This window comes from Ruditapes philippinarum, unplaced genomic scaffold, assembly GCF_026571515.1.
Source record: "Ruditapes philippinarum isolate M1 unplaced genomic scaffold, ASM2657151v2 ctg17736_1_1_1_1, whole genome shotgun sequence".
NCBI lineage: Eukaryota > Metazoa > Mollusca > Bivalvia > Venerida > Veneridae > Ruditapes > Ruditapes philippinarum.
Window position 1 is genome coordinate 15,981 of NW_026865311.1, and position 10,083 is coordinate 26,063.

Below are 10,083 nucleotides of genomic sequence, written 5' to 3' on the forward strand. Positions count from 1 at the left end.
ATTCAAGGTCAAAATTGCCTATTTGAGGGTATATGTCGTGTCCGGTCCATAACTTTCTTATCTATGAAGGGATTTTGTAAATACTTGCCATAATTGTTCACAATAATCAGACGATGTGTCATGCGCAAAAACCAGTCACCTACCTTCAAGGTCAAGGTCACACTTGGAGGTCAAATATTAACATAGTCTGTTACAGGGTATATTTCGTGTCCGGTCCATAACTTTCTTATCTATGAAGGGATTTTGTAAATACTTGCCATAATTGTTCACAATTATCAGACAGTGTGTCATGCGGAAAAAGCAGTCGCCTACCTTCAAGGTCAAGGTCACACTTGGAGGTCAAATATTAACATAGTCTGTTACAGGGTATATTTCGTGTCCGGTCCATAACTTTCTTATCTATGAAGGGTTTTTGTAAATACTTGCCATAATTGTTCATAATAATCAGACGATGTGTCATGCGCAAAAACCAGTTGCCTACCTTCAACCTCAAGGTCACACTTGGAGGTCAAATATTAACATAGTCTGTTACAGGGTATATTTTGTGTCCGGTCCATAACTTTGTCATTTATCAAAGGAATTTGAGATAACTTGGCACAAATGTTTGTTATAATAAGACGATGTGTCATGCGCAACAACCAGACCCGTACCTTCAGGGTCAAGGTCGTACTTGTTCATTCAAGGTCAACATTGTCTATTTGAGGGTATATGTCGTGTCCAGTCCATAACTTTCTTATCTATGAAGGACTTTTGTAAATACTTGCCATAATTGTTAACAATAATCAGATGATGTGTCATGCGCAAAAACCGGTCACCTACCTCCAAGGTCAAGGTCACACTTGGAGGTCAAATACTTACATAGTCTGTTACAGGGTATATTTTGTGTCAGGTCTATAATTTTTTCATAGATCAAAGGATTGTGAAAATACTTCGCACAAATAGTCACTATAATAAGAGGATGTGTCATGCGCAACACCTGCATCCCTACCTCCAAGGTCAAGGTCACACTTAGAGGTCAAATATTAACATAGTCTGTTATAGGGTATATTTTGTGTTGAATCTAGAACTTCTTCATAGTTCAAGGGATTTTGAAATAACTTGGCACAAATAGTCACAATAATAAGACGTTATGTCATGCACAACACCTGCTCCCCTTTCCCAAGGTCAAGTTCACACTTAGAGGTCAAAGCTTAACATGATAGATTTTTAAATTCCGTGTTTCATTTTATTTTTTTAACAAATTTATTGTTACATTTGCAGATCTAGCATTGATCATAATTTTGGACTGAATGTCGTCAATGTTGAATCACTTTATCCATACCTCAATCTTTTGAAATAGCACAACTTTATGCTTCATATAAAACTCCCGGGGCGGGGGACGTTGGTAACTCTGTTACAAATTCTTGTTATTATTGTGTTTGTATGTCATTACTAGAGAGGTTTATGGTTTAAAAACATGTTTAGAAACTTTGTAAACTTGTACATTTGGAGGCAGGCTCATTTTGCACAGAAAAATAATGTATGACCCTTAGGTATTAAATTTTTTTTCAAAGTTCTGTCTCAAATCTCAGGATTTCCATTAATCAAACTGTGTCTGACCATTCAAATACTCGAGATCTGAATTTGAGCAACGAGAATTTCTTTATAATGGACCCTGCTTTAATTCCCACCCATAAAGAAATGACATAAAACAACACTATTGATGCATACAACAGATAAAATTTAGTTTTGATATGGAGGCACAGTACATTTTATATATGACAAAGATGGGATACATTTTGTATTATATTTCAGGACATGACAAGGAATGCAAAAAAACGTATTGTAATAGCATCATTATATCTTGGAACAGATCGTCTAGAAAATGAATTGGTAAGCTTGAAATCTTGATGTTGTCTTGCATATCAGACTGGCAGTATTGTACAGAAGATCAAAATCTTATCTTACACCCTAGGTGCTTTAAAGGAAAGCATTTGAATAGTTTGCATTCTAATGGAGAAGAGATTCTGCCATTAGTTTAAACAAATTTAATTTGATAATGTTAAAAGCTATAAGTGAATTGCAAAGTTTATTGCTCACAGAAACAAGGACTTTCCCCTGATGAGGTTTTTAACCTACACAGCCAGCACATCCTTAGATTACTAGTCAGGAGTGTTTACCACACAGCCATGTTGCCACTCTCTGCCATATGTCTTAAATTTTAAGTAATTACTTCTTTTAATTAATGATATCTTCCATATTTGGTAGATGAATACTGTAAAACCTGTCATTAATCATACATAACTTGTTAACTATTACTTGAAGTTGAATTTCGAATCTTTTGACTTTTCATTAAAACATTTTTTCTCAAGTTTAATTTCTTGAAATATTTTGGCTCATCTGGAGGCACAAACCTTTAAAAGAAATGTGTGGATAGCATGTGTTCAAGATAGTGTTAAATCTTAACATAAGATAGTGTTAAATCTTAACATTTATATCAATATAATTATAATTCTAATTCTGTAAAGATTTGGTGAATTTAACACTCATTTTCAAATATGTTTGAATGCATAAAGATATTTAATTCTACAGATAAAGAGTATTGAGTCAGCATGTGAGAGAGCAGTACAAAACAATAATGACAGTTTTGAAGTTCATGTTCTATTAGATTACACAAGAGGATCAAGGGGAGTTAACAAAAGCTCTAGAACAATGTTACTGCCCCTGCTGGAGAAATACCGAGACAAAGTACAGGTGTATTTGTACCATACACCAGATTTAAGGGGATTCTGGAAGAAATTTTTACCTGAGAGGATGAACGAGATTGTTGGTTTGAATCACATGAAGATTTACCTGGCTGACAATGATTTTATTATTAGTGGGTAAGTTTGAGATAAATTTATTTAATTAACAGTTGACTGTTAATTTCATCCAATACTCAACAAATTTAGCTGTAACGTTTTTTACAGATCATGGGAATGATGTATTCTACATTAAAAACTGTCTGATAAATTAATCTGAATCAGTATCTAGTAATAAATTTTGAAGTCTTCTTAAATATACACTTGAGTGGTAGCCAAGTTTAAATTTACAAGAATTAAAATGTCAATATGATTTTGCATGACCTTGTTGTTTATATTGATATTTCAGTGCAAATCTAAGTGATTCTTATTTCACTAATCGTCAAGATAGATATATCCAGTTTAGATCATGTCCAGAAATGTCAAACTATCTGTGTGATCTTGTGTGTGCTGTATCACGTTTCTCATTCCATCTACAGTGCAATAATACCACAGTTTATCCTGAAGGAGCACCACATCCATATGATGGTAAGGGACGTTATATTGTATTATCTTTAGTCCTTCAATACCTTATTGATTACCTCATTCTTTTAGCAGGAAATGAACTAAATGATAGGTATTGTTATGACATACTCTTCAACATTCATATTGGTTGATTTTTTAGGGCAAGTTTCTGTTTATAGTATTTACTTCATTAAAACAATACTAACAAAGCTATTAAATCAAAGTTTCATATGAAAGTGCACTTAGAAATAAAGGTCCATCTACTCACTAAACCACATGAGCTATTCTCTTGGTATACTTGTTCATTTCCAATATGTAAGGGCAGATTAATCTAAAATCATGAGATATCCTTTTTTGGACTTACATTTTATACTGTGGATAACTTTTTTGTTAAGGTTTATATCTCAAAAAACTCTAAAAATATTTACTGTGAACTAAGAGTACTTGTTCTCTTTAAAAATTGGAGTGCATTCCTAAAAGGCAGAAATTAAAAACCTTAAGGTTATTTTTGCAATATCTCCCTTTTATGTCTCTATATTTGTAATTTTCTCAAAAATCACAGATATTCAATTCATATTTTATATACTTGTATCAAGGGCATGTAATACTATCACTTCTGTTTATGCCCTGGAAGGGCGGCATATAGTTATTGTCCTGTCCAGATGTCGGTCTATCCATCCATCCAGTAATCTTGTCCGCAATTCATCTCCAAAACCGCTTTGGGAGATTTCAGTGAAACTTCACAGGAATATTTGTCACCATGCCTAGTTGTGCATAATGTCTTGATTTTCTGCTTTAATTTTTTTGGCCCCTGTATGGTCAATTTTCAAGTAAAATAAGCTTGAACTCGCTTCATGACCAAAACCACTGAAACTTCACAGGATTGTTTGTCACCATGCCTGGTTGAGCATACTCTCTTGATCTTCCGCTTAAATTATGTTGGCACAGTTATGGCCCCTTAATTGTCAATTTTCGAGTAAAATGAGCTTGTCCACGCTTCGTCACCAAAACCGCTGGGGGGGGATTTCAGTGAAACTTCACAGGATTGTTTGTCACCAAGCCTAATTGTACATTCTCTCTTGATATTTGCTTAATTTTTTTCCACAAATATAAATTGCCCAGTAGTGGTCTATTTTTTGAGTAAAATAATCTTGTCCATGCTTCATTTCCAAAAACCGCTGGGTGATTTCTGTGAAACTTTAGGATTTTTTGTTACCATGCCTAGTTGTGCATAGTATCTTGATTTTTCAGTTGATTTTTTTTTTATTTTTGCCACATATTTAAGCTTTTGTTTTTAATAATGCCCCATTTTTATACTTTACTTTCATCATTCTATAAACCACTGAGAAAAGTGAAGCACACTGCTCCTATAACAGCTCTTGTTTAATTAAAATCTTTATATTATTGTTTATACCATAGTAGTATCGACCAAGAAGTGAACTGACAATATTGAATATTTTAAAAGATATTGCTGTATAATAATGACCATCCTTAAAAGTTAAAACTTACTATGGTTGAAATGAGTAATAGTCATTTTTTATATTTTCTGTTCCAGTAAGTATGTTGTAGAATTTATTTTCTAATTAGTTGCATCTAAAGACCATCATACAGAATATATATTGTGGTATGAAATTATTAATCACATATATGTACTATTACCCTTTCAAACAATTATTTATTTATTTATTTGAGAAAATTATATTTTTTCTAGGTTCAGAGGATGTACAAGTGTTTAAAGACTATGCTGAAGATACCATTTCAAAATTAAACTCTTTCTGGAAAGAATCAAGGGCCTCAACTCAACTTAATTCAAATGACAGCGATGTAGATACATGGTTATATCCTTTGATACAGATGGGATCATTTAAAATAAAAGATGATGAAGTAGTGACTGAACGACTGTTTACAAAATCTGAAACCTGTGATAGAATACTGTTAGCCTCAGGATATTTTAATTTAACTAGTAATTATGTAGATTATGTGATAAACAAATCAAATGCAGTGTTTAGGATCCTCACAGCATCTCCTGAGGTAAGCTGATTTGATAACTAGCCACTTTATACCTGTACACATTAACCTTATATGTATGTTTTTCAAATATGTTGTTTGAGTATTAAGTTGCCAGTTTGGCAGTATTTCTAACATTCTTAGTATCATATTTACTTACTCTCTCTTGTAGTACCTTCATTATTGACTGGAATCTTAAATATTAAACATTTCAGTGTGATTAGATCAATGTTATTGAAACTTTATCTTAATATATAGATGTTCTTATTTTTCCTCATAGAATGGTCATGTTTTTATGCTCCCCGAAAAATTTCGGGGGAGCATATAGTCGGCGCCTTGTCCGTCTGTCCGTCTGTCCGTCCGTCCGTTTTCTTGTCCGGAGCATAACTTGAAAACCCTTGGAGATAATTTGTTTAAACTTCATACAGTGGTAGAGGGCATTGAGGGGGAGTGCAGTGTCAAAGAACCATAACTCTATTTTGCCCTGTTTTTGAATTATCTCCCCTTATAGAATTATCTTGTCCGAGGCATAACTCTAAAACTATAAGAGCTTTCAACATGAAACTTTGTAGGTGAATAGATCTCAATGGGTAGATGTGCAGTGCATAAGACCAATAACTCTTTTTGTCCTAATTTTGGAGTTATTGCCCTTTGTTAATTTCAACACTTTGAACTTTGTCCGGAACATAACTCTAAAACTATAAGAGATATCAAGATGAAACATTGTAGGTAGATAGATCTCATTGAGTAGAAGTGCAGTGCAAAAGAACCATAACTCTGTTAAGCCTCATTTTTGAATTATCTCCCCTATTAGAAAAATCTTGTACTGGACATAACTCTAAAACTATAAGAGATATCAACATGAAACTTTGTAGGTGAATAGATCTCAATGGGTAGATGTGCAGTGCATAAGAACAATAACTCTTTTTGTCCTAATTTTGGAGTTATTGCCCTTTGTTAATTTTAACACTGAACTTTGTCCGGAACATAACTCTAAAATTATAAGAGATATCAAGATGAAACATTGTAGGTAGATAGATCTCATTGAGTAGAAGTGCAGTGCAAAAAAACCATAACTCTGTTAAGCCTCATTTTTGAATTATCTCCCCTTTTAGAAAAATCTTGTACTGGACATAGCTGTAAAACTATAAGAGATATCAACATTAAACTATGTAGGTAGATGTATCTCAATGGGTTGATGTGCAGTGCATGAGAATCATAACTCTGCCTTGCCTAATTCTGGAGTTATTGCCATTTGTTTATTTTTACTTTTTGAATTTGTCCGGAACATAACTCGGAAACCATAAGAGATATCAACAAGAAACTTTGTAAGTTGATAGATAACAGTGATTAGAAGTGCAGTGGAAAGAACAGTAACACTGCCTTTCCTAATTTTGGAATTATTGCACTTTGAACTTTTTCCAGGGACATAACTCTGAAACTACAAGAGGTGTACTTTCCTGTGTCCAAAACCTATTCGGGGAGCATCACCCGGCTCAAACCGGGCTCTTGTTTATCTTTGTCTAAGCATTATAAGGAAACTGATGTTTCTGTCTACTGATTTATTATGTACTGATTGATTTATTCTGTTGATTAAAAGTGTACATTTGGTCAGGGTTTAGCTGGTCAGTGTTTAGCCAACAATAATCTGTAACTGATGTTAGTATTAATCCATGAAGTTTACATTGATTTAAATTTGATGCCATTTGCAATGAAGAAAAAAAGGTCATCAATAGACAACCCTGTATTTTATCTGAATGCATGCTGACTTATTGTGTGGGATATGACCCGAACAGAAAATAGCAACTTAATTCTTAAGCAGATAAGTTTTGTAATCATTGCTGAGTACAACAAAATACAAAGCAAAATGTCATGTTATGTAATTAATAAACAAAATTAATGTTTAAAATCTTAAAAATACTTAGAGTATGGTCGGTTAAATGATTAACAAGGTTATTAGGTCAATGTTAAACAAAGAGTATTTTTGCTTACTCAGACACACTGCATTAATTATGTAAAATTATTTCCAAAAGGGAATGATATCATGATTTAAAAAGGTCATTGGAGTTAGTGTGGTAAATATCCTTACTGATAGCAACACTAGTCTGAAGCCTATACACACTCGACTCTTAAATTTATTCTGAGAATATTGAATTTAGATTCCGCATTAAATAGACAGTGTTTTTGTCTTAATTTTGATTACCAAGTCAGGACTGTTACTTGCCTTCTATTCAATTTTAGAAATAGAGGAAATGCTTCTAGATATTGAGATTTTAATATCCATTTAGTGATACCTATGTTAATAGATCTAAGATGGTGAAGAATAATATATTGTATAGCATTATTAAATGCAGTTTATTCTAGTATTATATTTGTTATATCAGAGACATAAGACACAAACATGGTATGTCGTGATCAAGCTCGGTGTAAATAACCTCCTTGGTTATAGTTCACATGCTAAATAACCATGTAGTAGTAACGATATCTATGTTCAACGGAAAACATTGACACACAATTGTGAGAGAGAAATGCGCATCTAGCCTAACTAAGATTACATATAAACTAGGACTGGACACACTTAGTACAATCGTAAAAAGGGTCATGTGGTACTCATGATTTATCACAACAATTCTAATTTATACTCATAGTTCTCACCAGTTCGATGTTGTTCGAACAAAATTAGGATATAATATAACGCAGCTTGTCTGCGCTCTTTACTGTATATAGAAAATGACCGGGTTTGAATAATAATGCGTACACTTCAAGTTTATAAGAGGTTAATACAAAAGTAGAAAACAATTTATACTCAGAATACGGGAGAGTAAAGATTAAGTACATGTGGAGATAGCATAGTATGGTTTGACTATATTCTTTTTATTACTGATTATTTATTGTAGAATGATTGAATGAATTCCTTTCATTTATTCATCATGAGAGTTTCATATTTGTTATACTACAGTATGTTGTTTTATAAATTATCCACTTCATACCTTTATGACGATGCTGTTATAAAATGATGAATGATTAGCAATAAGTACTGAATTCACCAATTTAAATAGTTCCACATCTTTGTATCATACAAATATTGAAATAATTACTGATGATTTTATTAACATGTATGTATTATAACTTTTTGGTTTTATTTAAATGTAGGTTACAGATCTATATATCGAGATTTTAGAATGTCAAGTAGCTGTTTTAACTACAAATACCTCATTACAAAACCAGCTTAAACAGGTATGTTGATGAATTTTCACTAGTTTCAAAAATATGTTTCTTCAACAATATTACTAGTTAAAAGGCAGGGAAAAAAATTGGTTATATTGTTTATGTAACTGGTTGTCTGTCCATCTGTATGTCTGTCTGTTAGCATTTTCATGTCTGATCTGTAGGTTTTAAACCAATAGAGGAATTGAAACTACTCAGCAGAATGTTAACCATAAAGAGACAACTTGCAGTGTGCAGGTTTGACCTTTCATCCCGTCAAGGTCACACTTAGTCATTTGGAAATTTGTCCAATCTGTATCTTTTGAAGAAATTAAAGAAAAATTAAAACTATTTGAGCAGAAAGTTACTTATAACAAAATGATGTGCAGAAGCCAGGACTTGGGTTCTTCAGATTAAAATTGCCTAGAAAATGCCTAGATCTCATGATTTATAGAGACTTGTATAGGGAAAAAACATTTTTGTTTATCTTTTTGCATTTAGACCTTGTGAAATAGTCATTATAAGTATGACATCATGTAGATCTATAATCATTATCTATATAAACGCAAATAGTTGCCTTATCGTGTTAATTGTTTTGGACCTTTCACATAAGCCAATCACTTAATTATTTAGACTTGTCTTATTAGAGATGGCGTATCATTAAGTCCCATTGAAATGAGTTGTAATAATTTATGGATAGCCGTTCCGAAACTGACAATAGCCAAGAAGTTTGTCAGCTATAATATGAGTAAAATGAATTTTATCAATACCTTTAAAAATGTGAAAAATTAAAATGCGATCAAAACAATCTAATGCGCAGGAACTTAAGCGCGTAATTCAGCATCTGGAATTATTATTATCAGATATCCTTTTAACGTAATTTAATGGCACTGACTACACATGCAACCTACGCATATTTGGCGATACTCGCACAATTTCTTACCATACTACATTTTAGATCGTGAAATATTTAATATAGTGCGTTGAAACTTACATGTACTACGTAAGTTAGAGCTTTATATCAGCTTGTCAAAAACTGTGATCCAGTATTAAATCATCATTGATTAACGTGTAATATCTCTTAATAAGGGGAGATAATTACTATGTGTGTGAGCTGCACTCTTAAAGAGCTAGAACGATAATTTGTTCTCATAAGCGTGATTATAAATTATGTCATACTTTTAAGTCAATATCGATTTATATGCACTGCACTTACTACTCCTCTAGTGTTAGAGCAATTAGAATTTATGTATATTTCATTATAACTTCTTATCATAGAATACTTTTTACATATTCTGAAGGATAACCATAACATTGTAGTCTTATTGTTGTGAATGAATTGTAATTGATTTGGGTGGTCATTAGTTTTGTCTTAACAGACCCTCTATAGTTTATATGATAGTCATTAACAAAATTCATAGGAGAAGTATAAATTGGGTTAATAGTTTTATCATAGCTAATTAGAATAAAATTTAGGTATGATATAGTGAGAAATGGTAAGTCTTACGATATTTATTGGATCTTAATTCGTACATGTAATGCAACGTGACTCATACTCGGTGTACTACCCACTACATAGATATAT

At 32.5% G+C, this 10,083-nt stretch overlaps 1 protein-coding gene across 1 annotated transcript; it reads left to right on the plus strand.

Annotated features, from left to right (window-relative positions):
- Positions 1–1,720: 1,720 nt before the first annotated feature.
- On the plus strand, positions 1,721–7,249 carry LOC132728588 (CDP-diacylglycerol--glycerol-3-phosphate 3-phosphatidyltransferase, mitochondrial-like). The gene is made up of 4 exons (XM_060714248.1): positions 1,721–1,872; positions 2,572–2,861; positions 3,130–3,308; positions 4,996–7,249. Exons 1-4 carry the CDS (start codon positions 1,798–1,800, stop codon positions 5,322–5,324), a joined length of 873 nt encoding a protein of 290 aa, XP_060570231.1. The 5' UTR covers positions 1,721–1,797; the 3' UTR covers positions 5,325–7,249.
- Positions 7,250–10,083: the final 2,834 nt, after the last annotated feature.

Coding starts and splice junctions, on each gene's coding strand:
- LOC132728588 (XM_060714248.1), top strand. CDS start 1,798: ATGACAAGGAATGCAAAAAAACGTATTGTAATAGCATCATTATATCTT. Junction 1,873..2,571: donor ATCGTCTAGAAAATGAATTG/GTAAGCTTGAAA, acceptor TTAATTCTACAG/ATAAAGAGTATTGAGTCAGC. Junction 2,862..3,129: donor AATGATTTTATTATTAGTGG/GTAAGTTTGAGA, acceptor TTGATATTTCAG/TGCAAATCTAAGTGATTCTT.